At 49.2% G+C, this 20,703-nt stretch overlaps 1 protein-coding gene across 6 annotated transcripts in view; it reads right to left on the bottom strand.

Annotated features, from left to right (window-relative positions):
- Synd (protein kinase C and casein kinase substrate in neurons protein Synd) overlaps positions 1-20,703 on the bottom strand; it is a 117,548-nt gene that overhangs the window by 20,785 nt on the left and 76,060 nt on the right. For 3 of the 6 annotated variants that reach the window (XM_089565922.1, XM_089565924.1, XM_089565923.1), the window contains exons 2-5: positions 12,813-12,902; positions 6,065-6,145; positions 4,018-4,362; positions 2,081-2,302 (exon numbers count right to left, since the gene is read on the bottom strand). In XM_089565922.1, the coding sequence (XP_089422048.1) occupies positions 2,081-2,302; positions 4,018-4,347 (552 nt within the window). In that variant the 5' untranslated portion in view covers positions 4,348-4,362; positions 6,065-6,145; positions 12,813-12,902. Of the gene's footprint in view, positions 1-2,080; positions 2,303-4,017; positions 4,363-6,064; positions 6,146-6,745; positions 6,877-12,812; positions 13,094-20,703 lie in introns of those variants that run through there. The other 3 variants (XM_089565926.1, XM_089565927.1, XM_089565925.1) reach the window with 3 other exon arrangements.

Below are 20,703 nucleotides of genomic sequence, written 5' to 3' on the forward strand. Positions count from 1 at the left end.
TACCGGTGTGACCTCAACTGGAAGAACCTTAACGGAGCCAACTACAATGAGGTCACAAAGTGACATAGTACAGCAGAGAAAGGATGCCATGACCCCCCATGTCAGCATGTCAAAAGCTACCAAATCTGATTTCTGAAAACATCTGTGCACTATCTAGCCCAATCTGGCATTGTTCTGGGCTGATTTCACAGCAAATAAGTATTGAGTGCAGTGATTTTAGCCCCATGTTCAATCAGTTTCGTAGCAGCACCGCTTGAATTTACTAATGCGCTCAGAGATTTATTGTGTTTGACCCATCCCGGCTGTCAATGAACAGTGAGCAATGCGCCTCATTTACTGTGATTGAACACATGACCGCAGCGATAGCCTATTGACTGAGTATCCGCCTCGCATGCGGGAGGTGCGGGGTTCGATCCCCTTTGTCACCGGGTGCCCACCGGTGATACAATGGGTACAAGCTTCCCCTGGCCTGGTGCTCGGCTTGATCAGGGTGAAATACTTAGGAAATGGGTCTTGAGCAAACGAAAATGCCTTGCGCCATGGCGCTCTTTAGCCGCAGATGCCCTTGCACCATAGAAATTCACTATCATCATCATCATCATGAGATTAAACACAACACACACATGGCTTGTGTACAATGTGTACTGTTTGTACATAGATTCGAACGGACTGCTGGCACGTAGTAAGGAATGGTGACAGGACACCTGTGTGCAAGTGGTGTAGCTGTGTGAATGTGCGCAAGTGGCTTTTTATGCACGGCTACATATAGTTTTTCTCCCATCCTTCCTTACTACCAATCCCCATCTTTGTTTGGCCTTCCTATCGCCCCGCCTGTCCTTTTTATTTCCACTCATCGCAGATCACATACTTAGGACAACAGGTAATGATTCCTGCAGCAGGTGTCACCTTATTCTTCTGTTTGGTTTTTTATTGCTATAAGACCAATACTATGCTAACAATCTCCTGCTAATCGATCTCAATCCCAAAGGTGTGTTAAAACAGGCAATTCACGCACGTTTTCTTTCTATGATGCACCACGACTTCCATCTTGGACAAGTTTTTTGTTGTTCTTGGTCACACCTTACACTTTTTATGCTGTGTGTCCTTTTGATTTTGCGCCCTGAACTTGCAAGTACTTTATATGTCATAGTGTGTATTTTCTTGCTCTCTTAAAGGGACTATGCAATGAATTCAAAATCGCTAGTAAGTGTTTTCAATGTTTAGGATGCTACACAGCATTCGCACAAAGCATGAGTCCTCAGAACGGAGAAAGGGATTTATTATAAATTTTAAAAAACAGTGTTTTTTAAAGTTCGCGGGCCGATTGGTGTGCTCGTAGTGACTGATTTTGGAACTACTCATCCAAGAGAAAGCGGTCACGACTCTGGAGAAGTTGGCAGGCCACCACATAATGCCCTTCACTGGAGCCGTGGCAGTCACGACGTCACTGGCACACTTCCGGTAGCCGTGAAAGTCATCTGCTCGTGTTGCTGTGCAAACCCCTCAGGCAAGTGCGAGCCAGCCAGATCCATTATTACTGACAACAGCAGACGAAAAAGAATCCGGCGTGCGCACGGGAAAGCCAGGAAGGCGAAGACCCATGTGTGGAATAATGGGGTGCGCCAACCAGAAGTCGCAAACCGAACATCAGCAGATGATGTATTCATGGGTGGGGCCGAGCGGGGTGCAGGCCCAGAGCTGCTTTATTTTTTGCTGGAGCCCGGTGTGTATGAGTTGAGGAGGGAGAGGAGGAGTGTCATTTTTAATCACCCATACCTTGAGTGTTAATGAAGCTAGCTAAAAAATTCTTGCATTGGGGTGGTGAATGATGGACTGCATCTCTCTCGTTTGCTTTACTTCACCTCAATAAATTTACGTTCTTCAAATTACTGGACCTTGATCCTGCCTGCTTGTCAAACTGTACTTAGAAAAAGTCGGAGCCTCGTCAAGCTGCATTTGTATATGGCTTTTTACTGTCGCCTCCTTCCTTCTTAGAAAAAAAAAAAGAAAAAGGTGATCTGACTTGGCCAAGTTACTCCACCACCACCACCAGGTTTCAAAGTTGGTGGGGCTGCCTCACCTGGTCGGGCGAGAGAGAGCTGTCGGCGCTGGCATTGCGCTCCTGGTTGGTGGCGGAGCGCTCCCCTTTGCAGGCAGTGTGATAGTCACTTCGCGCCTTGTTCACTCGGTCCAGCAGCTTTGCCCAGGGCTTCTGGGCCTTCTTGAAGGCCTCGTCGAGCTCCCGCCGCTCCCGCAGTTGCATCATAGACCGGTGAAAGTTCTCTTTCTGCCAACTTTTCACCTGCAAGAAAAGAAGCAGCCTGTACTGCAAGGGGACAGTGAAAGGCTCCACAACAACCATGGTGCTCTTAGCAGTATATGAACCCTCTTGTGACACATGAAACAGAGTACCACTGAAGGTTCCAACCATTCCGAGAAGAGGGCGCATAAAGCCCAAGCACTAACACTGGTTCAAAGCCAGATGAGAACAAATGAATGGGCTCTAAAGAATGTATTCCCAATCACCCAACCATTACATAACCACAGCCACACACAAAAATAAATGTGGGCAGTGGAAGCTACTGTGCAAAATTCTCAACCACCACAAATATTGCTAGCCAGCAAGGTTCTTCTATGAAGCACACATTCAAGATGAGCACACAGGTGGCAATTTATGGTGTAGGACTTTCAATATGATATGCCTGCCACACCACACATTAGGCGACAGCCTGATTGATTATGACAAAACCAGGCATGGTGCCAGCACCTCGTTACCCATTAGAGCAACATGTGTACCATGCACAGAACTGTTGCTCTCACTTGAAAAATTCGTGATACCATATTGGACCATTCACTATTGATTTTCTTATGAGCTGGAACCATGCACAAGCTACAACAAGACAGTAAACTGAAGTAATTGGTCAAACTGCCTGGCCAAAAATTTATAGTGAAAAAAGAAAAAGAGAAAAGATGCCCATTTGCAATTCTGTTTTCTCAGGCACACTGCACTGCCACTGTGTGCTTAAAAAGCTGTCCTCCACAACGCTGCGTGCAAGAAATCCCTCTCAGCTCAGAACAGCAAAAAGTCTGCATCTGCTGGTTGGCTACCCCCCATGTGAAAGGCTCCGTGGACAAGTGCAACGCAACCAACACTTCTGATATGCTCCCACGCACACAAATACATTGTTATTTTCTTACTGCTTCTTCATATATTTAGCTCTCCTGTTCTACTATATGCCATGCTCGCGGAAGTATTAAATGACACCATGTGCAAGTTTTACAACCGGCATGTCCTTGGGCACCACGCACCCTGGCAAAATTGGGAGCGAGGCCAAAGGTTAGACAGCAGAGAGCTCTTGACAGGAGCAACAAGTGGAATGACAGAACGATAAGGGAACACCAATTATGAGCGTCTCCAAGAAAATGACCTTAAGCGCTACTCCTTATGAACAGTTAGATTGCTTCTTTTTTGCAAAAACTTGGCTCAGTAAACAATGCTCAATTGTCACACTAACATTACTACATCTGATGGCACGGCAAACTACACGCAATGCTATTAAAGAAAATGGTGATGCACTGCTGGCAAACAACAGCTGCGCATTTTATTTTCAACATTACGCTGTCTTCCACTTGCCAGTTGATTCATCACCATGATGATTGGTTGGTTTATGGGGTTTAACATCCCAAAGCGACTCAGGCTATGAGAGACGCCGTAGTGAAGGGCTCCGGAAATTTCGACCACCTGGAGTTATTTAACGTGCACTGACATCGCACAGTACACGGGCCTCTAGAATTTCTCCTCCAAAGAAATTCTGCCGCCGTGGCCGGGGTCGAACCCGCGTCTTTTGGGTCAGCAGCCGAGCACCATAACCACTGAGCCACTGCTGCAGCTCATCATCATGATGATGATGATGATCCTGTCACTCGTGTTTCCTGCTTGCTTACTGCACATTAATCGCTCATACAAAGAAAGTGTCAGGGCAAGCAGCACGTGACGGACGAGAGGAAGGAACAGACCTGTGGGACGACTTCGTTGAGCAGCCGGTCGCGGACGCGCAGGTGCATCTCAGAGGTGCGGTCTGCCTCGAGCAGAGCCCCCTTCCAGGCGGCCTCAGTGGTGCCATACTCGGGGCCCTTGTCAATCTGTTCGGCCCACTTGCGGGACCAGGCGCGCAGGCCCTTGGCGTACGCCTTCTCCACCTCCGACCGCTCCTGCACCAGCTGGATCAGCTCACTGCACAGCCGGTGGCCATCCTCGGTGCGCTTGCTGGTGCGCTTGTAGTTGCCAGGCTCCCAGAAGCTGTCACTGCCCGCCACCAGCAGAGCCTCGTCACTGTGCTGCGACATGCTGACCACCGTCCCCTGCGCACGTATGTGATTGAGATGCAAACTTGAAGTACCACTGCGATTAAAGGTTGCAATCTATTTGAGACACTCCACAGCTGTGTACGGTTTGCTTCGCAGTTTCTCAATGGTACTCAAATTCCAGGAGGCAGCACAAAGCACTTAAAACATACAGGCACTGATAAAACATACGGCTCCTGTGAGTCTTAAGTGCCTTGAAGAAGGATGGATAGCTGGGTGAGTTTGTAATAATACATCATGGGGGGGTACAGCGCGAACAAGACGAAGGACGAAGCAAGAAGACACAGCGCTCGTCTGTGTGTCTTCTTGCATCGTCCTTCGTCTTGCTTGCGCTGTACCCCCCCACAGCGTCTTAAGTGCTTCTTTGGTGTGTTGTTCTTTAAGCTATCTTGTGGAATTTCGTTATGCTCAACCAAGTCCAAGCCCAAGTTTTAAAAAGTCCCGATGGTAGGCCAGACTTTAAAAAAGAACGACATGCTTAACACCCGCCAGTGTAACTATGAATGAAACCTGCACAATAGTCCCAAAAATTTTGTCCTTAAAGGAAAAATTGCCATTGTGCAGATATCAAGCCGGGAACCACTAGCAGACTAAAAAGGACAACTGTTCAGTGATGTGAGCAAATCAGTGTGGCTCAAAGACAACAATCCTAGAAAGCAGCAATCTATAACTTTAGGGAACACAGAAATACAAAACTGTATTGATTGTAGTCGTTCCCTTGTACTGTAGTTCAACAATTTGTGCTAGAATATCACAGAACTGGCTGTGTGCCCCGGCTTTGTTCATCTGGCTACTCCAGCCACATACAGCCAAAGATTTCAGTATTGGCAAGAAGACTATCACCATTCTAGCAGAAGCATGATACTTAAGACCACACTTAAGAAACTGTGCACATAGCCACGCACACACACAATGAAATGCTGAATTCTCAAAATACAGCAATTTAGAATGAAGTGAACCCCCATTTAGTATGAAGGTAATCTCGTATTTACCCATATTTGCACTTTTTTAACCACTAAAGTGTCTTCAAAGCATGTTGCTATCACTCTAAAAGCTACTGAAAGATATTCACAAACCCACACTGCAAGATAAACTAGCCTCATTGAAAAGTTTGAGCATGAAAGAATATCTGCACAAAAGCTTAGAGAGCAGAAAAACAAATTTTATTGTGAAGATGTAAAAGGTGCTGTTCAAACATAATGAAAGTGATAAAGAAAAATGGTTTGGTTTTATGGGGTTTAACGTCCCAAAGCGACTAAGGCTATGAGAGACGCCGTAGTGGAGGGCTCCGGAAATTTCGACCACCTGGGGTTCTTTAACGTGCACTGACATCGCACAGTACACGGGCCTCTAGAATTTCTCCTCCAAAGAAATTCTAGCCACCGCGGCCGGGATCGAACCCGCGTCTTTCGGGTCAGCAGCCGAGCACCATAACCGCTGAGCCACCGCGGCGGCTCGATAAAGAAAAATGAAATTCGGCAAAAGTCTTGTGCAAATAAGATTTGTAAAATTTACTCTAGGCTTTCAATAACACGCATTTTCTCTTACTTAGTGCAGAGATTTTTTTTACCAAGTTCAATAAGTAATTTTTTTTCCGCACGAAGACGACGTTTCTCAAAAAACATTACCTATCATTACTGGGCAAACAAAAAAACACAACACACATGTTAAGTGATGCAGTCAGGAATGCTGTTCTCACCAGTTCTTAAACTTCACGACAATGACCCAGTGGAAGCGCTGCCAACATCTGCTTTGTCAGCCCCTTGCTAGAGAGTCAGCTCTGAAAAAAGAAAAAGAAAAAAAAAAGTGAAGAGCACAATGTCACAAAACACACACTTGAGCGTAAAAGCCCTGAACTTCTAGACAAACCAAGGAAGCCAGATAAGCAAACACCCCACTGAAGAAAAAACGATTATATTGTAACAAAACTAATGCATGAGTGCAGGATTAGTACAGTACCTCTACTTATAAAAATCTGGATATAATGCCTGCATATACCACATTAGCAGCGGCATGCACATGCTGTACCATAACATGAGAAGCTCTGAAGGCAGAATAATTTAAGAAACAAACATATCAATGTTGACGTACACTAACAGCAAAGACAGAACTGAACCATATACAGAAACTTAACACCACAGTAACATGGGCACCTAAAATGACATTCAAAATATTACTGACAAGTTTGAGAAAAGCTCACTATGTTGACATCCACTGAAGTCAAAGGTGAGATGCCTTCCAGAGAACAGAAGAAAATAGAAAACCGAGACCAAGCACAGCACAGCTTCGCAACCTAGATAGATAATATGCTAAGAATGCAGAAATGAGGGCAAATGAACATGAGGCTTTGAAGAAGTCAGGCATTCAAAAACACATTCACCTGAAAACCAATGAGACTTGCACCTTATGATGCGTCCATAGGCCGCCCCTTTTTGCACAAACGGAGCTTACCACTCCAGAGACAGACACCAACACCCTGCCTTGTGACGTGTGTTACCATTGACGTTCCCTATCAGACAGAGTAATGCCAAGAATTCTCCAGCTAAAGCCCACAATGGCTTATCGGAAGCCTAGACCTGCATTTCTTTTTTATCTGCTGCAGCGCAAGAGAAGACGGATATCCTGATAAGGCTCAGTGTCAACTGAAGGCAACAAAGGAAAGAAGCTCCAAGCACACTATCAGACAGCATTGTGAAGTGAGCGCTTTTGCACAGACTACTCGCAAAAAAATGTGCCTTGTTTCAACAGAGGCCACAAATTATAACGGACTACACACTTCTTAAGCGTCAAGAACTTGCAGGAGCATTCACAGGGACTTACTTTCTAAGCAGCTGTAAACACCAAATCACTGTGCAGGGATCAAACAGCTGACTTAGCTAGTGCAATTATAAATGTTGCCTTACACTTGTTAAGACATAAGTCGCCGCAGCAGCTAAGCCGCTATGGTGCTCAGCTACTGATCCATAGAACAAGAGATCGATCCCGGCCACGGCGAAATGCTAGAGGCCCGTGCAATGTGCAATGTCAGAGCACGTTCAAGAACCCCAAGTGATCGAATATATCCAGAGCCCTCTACGATTGTATACCTCACAGCCTGAGCTGCTTTGGAACATTAAACCTCATAAAACCAAAACCAAATCAAAAATGTTACCCACTTTGTTACCAAAAATGTTACCCAGCTGTGCTTCATGCATCGAACCAGTCATTTCCTATTTTCAGATGATCCTACACTGTTAACCTTATGCCTTGCAGGTCCATCTAAAGTGATTTTGAAAAAACTCACAGGATGGTTACGAGTGGACAACGTAAATGTGAGCATTAACTGTGATATGACAGCAAAGAAATTGTCAGATATGTTCTGTACCCATCCTTGTTTGGCGGTGGGTTTTGAAGCAATCACTTCCTGCAGCCGAAGTGGATGCCCAAGCCACTAGGCCACCCGTCACAGTGGAGAGATCTGTTCCCTTCCCCAATGTTTGAATCCTGCCACCCGAGGCAGGTGGCACAGCTAACCCTCTCCCTCTTCACTCTCCCATTTTACCTCACCCGCTTCTCGCCTAAATGTGGAGGGGATTTCCCTTTTCCCTATGCTACCTGCCAACTGAGCCAGGTGGAGGTGCGGACGCTGACGACAGCGTGAAAATGAGGATGAGTTAAGATCCAACTCTCTCAAAAAACAGGACTCCTCTTCACGCCAAATTAAGAAGGACTTCATTGCAAACTGGAAGCACTGCAAGAAACTCTTAAGGGCCTTTGTCCTACTGGTCAGCCTTCATAATTTTCTCCACTACATTCGTGGATGATGCAAGCCATGGAGGAAGGAGAATTTAGAGAGGCCATCACGTGACATTTTGTGGAGCCAGAAACTAGCTCAGTGCTATGTTGTCCAGGTGCACTCGTTTACTCCGCAGCATGATTGCGTGTGCATTTCAAACCCAGCGAAGGAGCCGGCCTAAAGAGAAGCCAGGGCGAGTGACGCTTGGTTTCTGGCCAATGTTTCTGTACGGGAGACTACGGAAATATTTGTGTGAGACATTTGACTGCTTGCAGTTATTACTCTGGTCTGTGTCGTCTCCGCATCATCCCCGCTCTTTTGTTCGAACGAAACAGTCCGGCCTTGGTCATAATCAAGTAGTATTCAGTGAAGGTGCTTATCGCAACTGCGGTAAGGAACTTGCACTTTCACTTATTGCGGTGGCCCACCATGGTACGCAGTGTCTTTTGCGGCTTTTGCCTGCGTCATTTTGTGACAGTGGAGGTATGCTTCCCTGGGGTCCATGCAGGCTGCACTTGGTGACATATACTGGTATACTTGCATCCAGTCCATATCGTAGTCGCGCGCTAATCGCAGGGCTACAAGGTTAATTTCACCAGATGAGGTGAAGGGCACAAAAGTTTAGTTCAGTGAAATTGTGCGTAATAACGCAGTTGCTGCCAAAATATAGCAGAAGAAAAGAAAACCAAATCTGGCATACACTTTGCAGAGCATGCTTGTTTGTGTTCTCCCTTTTTCTGATATAAACTGCTACACATGGCACCACCGAAATAGAACTATTTGTTACGCTGCACCATGTATCATCTTTCGTTCCTTTGTTTTCGCTGTGTTTCCTGGTCCGAGCTGTGTTTTTCACGATGCTTCCAAACCAAACCATCCCACCTTAATGCAGTGCATACTGCTTTTAAACTGGAGCTTCCGGAAAAGTTGTCACACATGGCTACTCTGGAAGCTTCCAGTGGCCAGCTTGCTGGCACATATTTAATTGGCACTCTGCAACACTCATTTTTTGAACATAATGATGTTTGAGTTTATAGCTAGAATGAATTCAGAGCTTCATGCATGAGATCCCTGAGCAAGGTTTTTAATGTCTGGTTGTTTGCATGCTATGCTCGCGTAAAAGTGGCCCACATACTGGCCACACTTTAATCATGCTCTCTGGTACAACCTTCTTAGTTTTATGCCGAATGAGTGTGCTCATGTCTGCTTCTGGATGAGTAAAGAAAATGTTGCCATGCGTGGTCACACCCCAGCTTAGTGTTCAACCTGCCATTTAATGCTGCCCTTGATGCTGAATGCTGAAATCCGTCTTCATTGCATGTGTTTGGGCAGCTGGCCATGCAAAGTACTGTATTTAGCGTCATAGCATGTGTTCGTGTGGGTGGATGCACCACAACTTCTTTCTGATACAACACTGACAATGGGCAAATATGCTAGAAAGTTTTAGTTCTTGACCCGGAATGCCAAAGTTAAGCTCATAACGAGTTCATAACGGTGGCCGTGCCAACAGTAAATTTTGATTAGCAACTCCAAGCGCCAATCACTGAGGTGACAAAAAGAGGACTGACAGTGCCTATAGCAGCACTGCAGGGGAGGATTTATGGTTTGTAGAAAAAAAAGCACCAAATAGGACAGCACGCCCCTGTTATTCCTTCACCTCACTTCCAAACCCCTCATGGCTACATTTTCAGCTGCTTCTGCCTCGTCGTCTCTTCTTTTGAGCTGTCCTGTTCGGTGGTTTATTTTTTTCTAAGAACCATGCATCAACTTGCCTCGCAACATGTTTGTACTGAGGATTTATGGGAGGGGGTTTGTCCCTCCCCACCAAAGCCTGAAACTTTACTTAGGAAAACCATGCTGAACTCAGTTTTTTTTTAACGAAAAAAGTTCAAGAATTGCATGTTTCTAATGGGACCAGCCCTCCAAAAATGACCCCATGATCCACCCCTGTAGCACTCCCACACATCTAGTTGGGTGCATAATATGCAAGACCATAGCTAGTATCTTTGGCCTGCAGCATAAGGTTCACAGTGTCGTGCAGCTTTCCAAACCAATTATCTCTACTTGGTGAAATACTATTTGCAATGTCCCTGCGTGGTAGCACACTTCAATTGTGATCCAGGATACAGACAATAAAAGTCAATTTATTGTGCCTAATGGACGCTTCGAATTAAGTTTCTTCAACATAACCTCAGGGAACCACATTGAGAGTATATTCAATACTCTCTTTTCAGAAAGTACTTTTTATTCACAAATAACACTATCACAGGCCATAGGCTCAATAAACACATGTGATAAAAGCCTCCATATACAGTTATAGCTTTATTACACTACGAAAGCGCAGAACAATAATGTACACAAAATACATGAAGGGTGCTAAATGAAATCCAGAACCTAGCTATTTGGACAGTTTAAACATTTTTGCTCTCGTAGAGTGCGAAAATGTTTCGCCTTTTTTGCGCTTCTTGAGCATGACTTCAGCCAGAAAAGCAACTGCAAAAAGCTGCTACAAGAAACTAACGATAGCGCGCGAACAAAAATACAGGCTTGACCAGAATATGAACCAATACTCTTGAGCCTGGCAAGTCCCAGAGGCAAACAGCTTGCTAACTTCAAACGTTACACACTTCAAACCGGCACGCAGCTGTAAAGCAAGTTTGTGTGCTAAGAACAAAGCGAGCGCAGCTGCTTCCTTTACAATATCGATCTTCACCAGTGTCATGTCCCTCTGCGTTCACACTGGCACAATCGCCGAAAAACAAAAATGGCAGTTTGCTGGAGCATTGCAAGAACACGCAGAAGTAGCAATGAGGTTTCATTGCCGATGAAAACGGGAACGCGAATGACGTGCACACAAGGACAAGCACCCACACGTACACTGCATGCACAAGGCACAAAACATTCGCACAGTACGCTCACGACCGCTTTGTAGCACACGCCGTATTGAATCACTAGTGAACGCACAGCACGAATACCCCTCAGCAACAGTAGAAATCTCCCGACGGCGCCGATATGAAACACCTGTGCGATCGTTGATGCCAAGCACGTTCAAATCCGTGTAAAAAACAACGAGTTTTGACACAATTCAACCTTGAGACGTGAGCGAACGTCAGCTTGTGGGCACGACCAAAAACAAACTCGAGCTGTTAGTGAATGCACGCCTACGCTGTACCTGCCATGGTATGCCGCAGCCTACCGCTGCTGCCGAGATCATAAACAGCAACTATGACGCCGTTGCTATGGTGGCCCTGGACAAGGTGATGTGTCGATCGAGAAAAAACCACGTGATTTCCTCCACACTTTTCTCTCAAGGTGTATCTCTCAAGTTGTCCTTCCTCTATGATGCAAGCACATCATGTAGCACGTTTTTAAGGTTCCTGGATGTATTTAACCGTTTAAGGTTACCGGCCTAGATGGTTAATGGATCCAGGTGACAGCATTACTGAGCTCCCAGTGAGATCCACCACTGAATACAACGGAAGTGACGTTTCAGTCCATTTAAAAAAAAATGCAAGAAAACTGCACAGAATATAAGCACAAAAGAAAAAACTACCACTGCCACAAATCAGCCTTGGAAACAATGCTCTTGAATACCAAAGCGTGTCCGTGTTCATCCCGGGCACAAAATAAGATGGAAGGAGGTGGAGGATGAGGAGGAGAGACACGAGAGACTAGTCACGAGAGGGAGCCCAAAATATGCCAACGCCACTATCGCGCGGCGAGCGCCAACAGGAATCGTGCAACGATCGAGACCAGGCCATCTATCCTCGAAAGCGGGCGGTGTGTGAGGGAATGGGGGAGGTGGCACATGCGACGGGGGGGGGGGGGGGGTGGGGGGGGGGGGGGGGTGCTAGCGGAGTGCACCGCGCACTCATCACGCCATCGGCAGGCGTCTCTATCGAGCAGCAGCTGTCGCCGCAGGGCCTGCTGCTACAAACCCTCATCACAAGCAACGAGCGCACGCGCGCGAGCGGCGCCGACGTCTACGCGCTGGGGTGGGCGTGGATCGTAGAAAAGGTACGGGTGGAGGCAGCTCGGGGCGGCGACTGTGTAGGCGTCCATGCAGCTTCCTGTGCTGCGTGTCGTGCCGAACGAGCGAGGTGTCGTGCGCGACTCGATCAAGAGGAGGCTCGCCGCCGGGCAGGCGAAAAGCTCCCCCTATAGGCGACAGAGCCATCAGCGTCGACCGCACACGTTCCGTTCATCCGCCCACTTTCGTAACTCCGGCAAAACAAAGGCGGCACAATAAAGGTAAAGGGGTGAGGATGCACATATGGCAGAACCAGCGACGCGCCGATGGGCTGCCACAGCGCCGTGCTGTCGGCGAAGCAGAAGCTCTGGGACCAGCCCCTGCGCAACCTACCTACGGGACAATGCGAGGGACGGTGCCCGACAGAATCAGCTGTTCGCGGCTTGCGTAAACAGGCTGCGGCCTGCCAGGAGCTATATTTGCACCGAGCGCGCAAATGCGTTCGCTTCTGGACGGTCCGTGCAGCTATAGTGAATTCAAACTGGTCTACCGGCGCTGCAGCTGCAGTATGGCTTTGACAACAATACGGTACGAAGTGCTCACACGCAATGCACGCGGAGTGTCTTTATAGAGCATGAATGAGGCGGCAGCCATCAGGGGCAGCCGATGACGGCACCGAAAGACAAAGTATACCTTACTCACATAGGATAGCCGCTGAAGACAGGTTGCCATGAGTATCCTAGATCCTAGAGCATGACAGCAGGCCGGCGACGGAAGACAGGCAGCACAGCACTGAAAGAAGCCAAAGGTACAGACGAAGAGTTGAACTCATGCTTCAGGTAGCATAGTTTAACACTTGAAAGCCACACGTAGCAGTTAAGTGCGAATGCATAAAAGACGCAGCAGCGCAATGACTGCGCATGACCCAAATGCGAGCAAGCCTGCCTGCAAGGTGACGCGCGGAGTGCGCGAAAAACAAACGCGCGATAAGGGCACGCCCACGCGAGAAGGCGCATAGCGATCGCGCCAGGAATTCCGAAGGGCGTTTATCATCTCGACAGAGGCGCACTTCCAAGCGGTGTCGTCGCGCAACGTCGCTGCGGGAGACCACGCGCTTTGTTCATTCACGGGAGCCGAGTTAGACCGGTAACAGCTTCATTACATGTGACAACCCCCTTTTCACAGCTCCCTTGAGCTCCGCCGCTTGTGGACATTTTCGCCGCGCTGTCCCCCTTTAGAGGGTATTTAATCTGGCGCCGCCTTTCGAATACAAACAAGGAAAATGACAGCACAGCGCTAGAGGGAACGATGACACGGGCCTAATGGATGCGGGCACGCCCGTGGTGGCAGTTTCTCCTTTTATACTTATCGCAGTACCGCGGGCAGAAAGAGGGGGCGAAGCTAGGCCCGTCTTCGGAGCTGTGCCTCGGGAAGAGGCGGCGACTAGAGGTAGTGCGCGAAGGAAAAAAGCCAAGACTTCGGCTGCAAGACTTCGGCTACAAAACTTCGGCTACAAAACTTCGGCTACAAAACTTCGGCTACAAAACTTCGGCTACAAAACTTCGGCTACAAGATCTTTCCTAATCAGAACACACCAGATGATTGGTTTTGGTTTTATGGGGTTTAACGTCCCAAAGCGACAGAGTATACGAGAGACGCCGTAGTGGAGGGCTCCGGATAATTTCGACCACCTGCTATTCTAGCTTTCACGTGCATGACATCGCACAGTACACGGGCTTCTAGCATTTGGCTTCCACCAAAATGCGACCGCCGCGACGGGATCGAACCCGCCTCTTTCGGGTCAGCAGTCCAGCACCACAACCAATGAGCCACCACGGTGCGCTACGCACACCAGATGGTAAACTCGTTGGTGATACATTTTCCAAAAGATAACAGGGCGAAAAACACAGGACAAGCGCTGTGCTGTGTCCCTTTCGTCCCCGTTTTTCGCGCTGTTATCTTTTGGAAGATGAACTCATTTTATTATGCGCTTCACGACGGTAAACGCAGCCGAAAAGTGGCTATGTGCAGACACGCCTCCTGCCTCATACCACGGGCAACGGCCACCAGATGACACCACAACACTACCAAGGAAAAACCAAAGTGCTCTACAAGGATTTATTATAACGACAAAACGGACGAAACATCACCAGACACCGAGCGCAGACTATCAACTGAGTTTATTCTCGAAGGGGCTCATATTCGAAGCCAAGCAGGAAAGCTTTGTGAAGACGCAGGCCTTGAGAAGTTAGGAAAAGCGGCTAGAGACAGCACGCGGCTCTCGCTAAAACCCCTTTTCTCGGTTAAAACCCATAAACTGGGCTCCCCTTTCCGGACAATTGTGGAAGATCATGGCACATGGCAACGAGAGGTGTCTCGATTCCTACAAGGGCTTTTGAACCTGCTACAATTGGGTCCCATTTCTGATCCACAACTCAAAAGAGGTGGTGTGCTTCCTCAAAGAAGACCCAAAAGTGACGAGCTTTCCATGAGGATCCATAGCGTACAATATTCAAGGGACACAACACGAGCGTTAAACTTCCACCGAACGATCTCTATTTGGCGCTGACAACCTCCCCGTGGCCTAAAAGCGAGCGTTGGACAAATTTATTGAAGGTCGGTCAGCCCGTGCGTGGTGCACGCGCGTCGGTCATCGAGAAGGAACTCAGAAGGGTGGAGGGTTTAAAACCAACTCTTTACTTAGCGGCAGTGGGATAGAGGGGAGGTAACGGTAGAGGTAGGAATAGACAACGTTACATAGGCAAGAAAAGGCAAAGTCCGGCGGACAGTCCACATACGGGGGCCGACGCGACAACGCCGGTTGGGTGGATGTCGATGCGGCGATGGCTCAAAGGCGGAGGGCCTTGTCTGATGGAATGCGTGCCTCGGCTGCGGTTATTCAGCTCTCAACGCTCGCAGACACACCACCCAAACTCTTTCGCTGCCTATTTCCTCCCGACTGTCCGCAGCTCCCCGCGACCCTGACGGGTCGGCAGGGCACTTCTTCCGCCCTATGATCAGGACGCTTTCCTCTCGTAAGGGAGGGCAGGAGGGAGCGCAAAGGACATTTTCCATGACAGCCGTCGCCGAGTAGGCCTAGCCCTGCATGCTCGGATGTTGAAAAACAGCGCATCCGCACCGTCCTTGAAATCGCCACGCTTCCTTACTCCTATGTCGGTGTTGTTCGCCGATGGCCGAGTTTCGAGAGGGATGCAGACTCCTCTCTCCCAATGGGCCACGTCCCGTTGGTCTGTGACACATTCCAGATCAGGTGTGACATAAGGATGGGTGAAACTATTGTTGGAGTATGTGTTGAGTGCTGAACTATATTAAGCGGGTTCATGTTTGTTAGACAAGCCTGAACCAGAACAACAAAATTAACTTTTCGATTTGTCGACTTCGCACATCCCAACGCGATTTGCCCCAGTATGTGTTGTGGGAGTTGAAATCTCCTAGTAGCAGGTGTGGTTCCGGAAGCTCATCTATTTGACTTTCAAACTCTGATGCACTGAACTGGTAATCGGGCGGAATATATACAGAGAAAACCGGCGGGGGGGAACCACTCCAGCTCTCGCGTCACTCCAGGTTCAACCAGAGCTAAACCACAGCCAACTTTTTTTTTTTGTGAGTGTGGCGATAAACTGCATGACGTATGCTTTTCCTCTATCAGTTTCCTTGACAGAATGTTTTCCAAAAAGAAAAGCCAAACTAAACACTACCGGGCGAAGTGACATCCCCTTTGCTACCGCGGCCAGCGAAAAGGCGTCGGCCCTTTGGCAGCAAAGTTACCGGGAGGATTGGAGGATGATTCAGTGCGAGCTGGTGTGGTGCACGTTCATCTTCCCCGCTGGTGACACATCTTGGTACGCCTCGGCAGCAAGCCGTGTCCAAAACGCTGGCATTCGAAGCACCGCCTCGGATCTGGTACACAGGGGCGCACTTTGCAGCGTAAGAATGATGCGTGAACGGACTCAGAATGCTTATTAAATGTTAGGACAACATGCTTTGTTATTATCGCTGAGTTGTTTCTCCTAATTGCGATCCTGCGCTGCAGCAATTACTCCTCGCTCAGCAAGACTGTCTTTGCGTCAATGCTTTGCAACAGTTCATCTCGGAAACCACTCTGTTCGAGTAATGACGGGCGCGGTGAGGTGTAACCTGCACATCCAATTCACCCATGTTATGCTCGACGCCTAGCGAGGTCGACTGAGAACCGGAAATGAGCGGTTTCCTCGAGCCAGCCTTGGTGCAATGGTGAATGTTCCCCCTAGGGTATGTATGGCCGGTGAGCAGACGACGAGGCGGCGAGATGCGCTCGTGCGAGCGAAGCAGCGGCGTTCGGGGTCAGTGACAAACCATCTGCACGTAGTGGACGGCAAATAAACAGTGGTGAGTCGTCGCCGGAGAGATTAGATATGGTGTCGCGCAGTTCAGTATAACTCGATGCTTAAGGGCGTAGGTCGACATATGTGCAGCACAGGGTTAACCCTCGCTGTACAGAAAGAGCGAGATGACAGGGTATGTGGGAGAAAGGCGATAGGCAAGAGTAATGTGCAGAGAGGGAAATGGCATCTGGCTGATTGCCCCTGGCCGAGTCAATCCGGGAGTGCCGCGTATGGGAAGCAGGGACCGAAGCGGAGTGCTGCTTGCCCCGAGGAGCTTCGGCGTCTGCTCAGCCACGCACAGCCGAGGCGCGGGTGCTCACACGTACTCAGGAACCCTCGCAACGCACCAACACCGGCTGCATGTTGCAGTGCAGGGAAGCAACGCTCGGAACAGCTTTGCAAGCAGAAACAGAGGCCTCATTCACGCCCAGTGCTTACAGGCGTGCACGACTACTGAACCCGCGCGCACGACGGCTGACTGGTGTACTGGTGACTGGCGTACTATGCACGCCCTGTTCAGTAGACGTGGCTTCGCTCAACAGAGAACGAGTTGAAGGCCAGAAGATGGTCATAGGACTGCGCACTACAGCGACCGACCTAGAGAGTTTCCAGACATACGATGGAGGCCCGCTAGCCGCCAAGACAGCCGGCCCGCTGCCCAAACAATGGCGCCGAGCTGTCGTTCAACGATGACGGCAGTCATTCCCGATCCGTCACACGGCACAAGCGCAATGAAAAAGTTTACCCAGAATACGAAGAACAACGTAATGGGGGGCCAAACCAGAGGGGTCAAGGGTCAGCGGGTCACGCGCAGCCACGAAGACGAAGCGGGAGTTTGCAAATGGAGCCACGCGGGGCGAAGTCGCCAGTCACGAACTCCGCTGAATCGCGCGATTCCCCCATGCCTGGGACGCTCAATACGACGTCAGCCGCGGCAGGAAGAATGCTTGCATCCAGGCACGCGATGCCCTTGGAGGGTTCACTGACAGTCCGAACAAACTCGCCCGAAGAGGAAATCTGGCTGTTTCTCTCCGCACAGTTACGCGGCCGCAGTGTAATCGACATCGAAATGCGCGCGCTGTCTGGACACAGTGTTATCTCCCCACAGCGAGCCATTTACAGACCTTGCTGGGTGAGGTGCGACGGCAGCGATCCATGACACGTTGAACACTCGATGGTAGGACAAAAATGTCTACCGCAGCTCAGGCTCTCATTCGAGTGTTTGTTTACGCGCACATGGCTCCGACGCGTCCCAAGTGCAATCTCCTCCCGGGCCGGGACAACTGCAGTTATCATGGGGTGACTCAATTTCTCGTTGACCGCCACAACAACCGTTAGAGAAACACCCAGCGACTTCCAGAAAGTAAGGTGCGAGAAACCCTTCATGCTGTGCCGAGAGAAGGGATCCAGGCATATGCGTCGGCTGATGATCAATGAGTGGAGTTCAAAAGAGGAGAAACGCAAATGAAAGTGCGGAAAGAGCGGTGTCCAACAGTTCGAGGACACGAGGTACAGGCACCTTTATGCGAATGTCCTTTGAATTTGTCAGCGTCCTGATGTGCAGGTGCACACACAAGTTTTCGGAAGACTGAAACAACGAAAAAAAAATTGCTGACGGTCTAGCCTGGTAGAACCTAGAATAATAGTACGCGAAAGCTTCTCGCATGCTGCCGCACGGGTTGTGCGTGAATTTCTGGTGAAACTCCCAAATTCACTGAGACTAATCACGTGGTTAGTCCGTTCCGTCTCTCTGTGCGCTCGGCTCGGCGCTACCGGTTGCCATGGAAACTGCGCATGCAGATGTGGCTTGCGCCCGACCCGGAGAAATGCTCCGCAGCTAGCGTATAGTGAAGCTTTCGCTTCAAAAGCCGAATTTCCTCGCATCTGAGGGGTGCACTGGGCAGACTGGCCGTGGATCAGGCACAAAGCACGCGCTTCCATGTCCAGAAAACTTCTGCGGGCACCTGTACGCACAAAAAAAAAAAGACCTTTGGAGAGCTTCAGCACAGAACGTTAGAACCTTTTGCAACTCAACTGCTTTCGTAACAGTCCAAAGTTGCACCGTGGGCAATGACTACGAGGCGTTTTCGATCACCTGCGGTTCTCTAGCGCGCACCTCAACCTCGATGCATAATCGCGTTGAAATCGCTTTCACATGTAGTTTAACGCCCTTAACGCGGAATTCGGGTTTCGTTTTGACGCAACTGTCAACACGTGAAACTGGAGCATCACGGTGCAGCAGTTTTGCAAGCGTGGCACACCGTCAATGTTGCCGCGCGTGGCAGGCGAACGCAGAGCGCATACAAAACGCAAAAATTTTACCGTAGCAGCGACGCGCGAAAAAGAGTTGTTTGCACGCAGCGAGTGACCAAACGAAGTGGGGATAAATAAGCACCGGAGGCGCGACTATAGCACATCGCAATATGCGTTAATCCGCTTTCTTAATCATATGGAGGCTAAGAAAAAAAATCGTCGGATTGCAAAGCGATATTATGCCTTGTAGCGCGGATACAGACGGAATAGACTTGCAACACATGTGACGCTGCCGAAACTCCCTCCTCGAAGCAATAGCGAGGGGGGGGGGGGTTACGAGCCTACAGCAGCCAGTCGAAAGCGGGGAGCGCATTCCACTGTTATAAAGGCACAACCGTCGGTGCGCTGGTCCGGTCACCGTCGGTAGGCTGTGGGTCGTGCTTATAAGAGCGACTGCGTACACCGGCAATTTCCTCTGAATAAAAAAAAGAGCGCGCTCAGTTTGTTTTTCTTTTTTCGCCTTTGCGTGCCTTTTGCTCGCTCCATATGCTTTGCCAACGGTATAATCAGGCACGCCACGCAGCCAGCAGCGGTCAAAATGAGGAGGTTGACGCGCAGTTCAATTGAGACGTTCGGCGAGTACTGCATGCTCTCTCGAGGTTATGCGCAGACTGGCTCGCCCGATCCCAAAAGGTAACACCCGCGGCTGGCGACCTTCCAGGAGGGGGAGAAAGATTTGCAAGGAGGGCGCGTTTTGCGAACACCACCACCACCAACGGCCGGCATCGGCTCAACTAAGAGCAGCTGTCGAACTGCGCAGTGGCCACTGCTGTCGCCGTCGTCGCCGCCGCCGCCGCCGCGCCTTCGGGTTCTAATTCGCACTCGGTACAAGCTACAAGCGTGCGAGCAGAAAAAAAAAAGGGGGGGGGGGGGGGGAGAGAGAGAATGGACAGCTCGTACAGTAGGAATTGACCGCTGCGAAATGCCGCCCCAGAAACCAAAACCCCTACGCTGTCACCCACCTCTCCACCTAGCTCCTTTTTCTTCTGCTTTGTGACAGCCGCGGGAGACCATACAAGAAATAGTTGCCGTATGTCGCTACTTTGACTTTCGGAAGATGAATAACTTTCGAACGATAAAATAAGCAATGAGAAAGAGTTCATACGAACTAATGAAAATCACGACCTATACAAGGCTGAGTGCTTAGAAGTGCGTGGACCAACGCTGCCCAAACAAAATTGAGGATAAAAGAATTGCCCGAATACTAAAGCCCCGCTGCAGTATACGTCGATTACAAAACCGGTCTTGTGACAGCTCAGCATGGCCCAAGATGGATGCACACTAAAGAGCCTCTTGAGAGCGATCTGGATACGGCCGGGTAAGTGGCCCGAACCCGTGGCCCGAATCGATGCGCACCATAGCGACTTACAGCGGTTGCTGGCCACTAAACAAATGCGCTTCAAGGGTGAAAGCAGCCCACCCAACCTCTGCCCCGAAACTTGGATTCTATCAAAGCGGACGAGGGGCACATGTAGGATCAGAGTGTAGGATCAGAGTGGACGTGCAAGTATACGCGCGAGAGTGGGTGCCTTTCCAGCGTCGGTCCGTTCATGCGCCCGCTAGTGCGGGTGTAGTCGACTGGAAGCTCGGCTTGCGCGGAACATTATACTTGAGGAAACCGCCGACTACACGGCTGATCAGCAGACGCTCAGCGTAGTAATCCTGCACAACTCTATAGCTAGTGCAATGTCAATACTGATGGACCGACTTAATGCTCTTTATGCAGTGTACTGCGTTGATTTAAAATGATATTTATTTTTCAGCAAGAATAATTGCATTCATAATATCGCTTCTGTTCTATTGCGCTACAAATACAGTGCTAAGATGACATGACACGACTACTTTTTTTGTCTACTTATGGCTTCAGCTCTGGCTCCGTTTAACATCTGCCCAAC

This window comes from Amblyomma mixtum, chromosome 1 (assembly GCF_055824585.1).
Source record: "Amblyomma mixtum isolate Tamu chromosome 1, ASM5582458v1, whole genome shotgun sequence".
Classification (NCBI taxonomy): Eukaryota; Metazoa; Arthropoda; class Arachnida; order Ixodida; family Ixodidae; genus Amblyomma; species Amblyomma mixtum.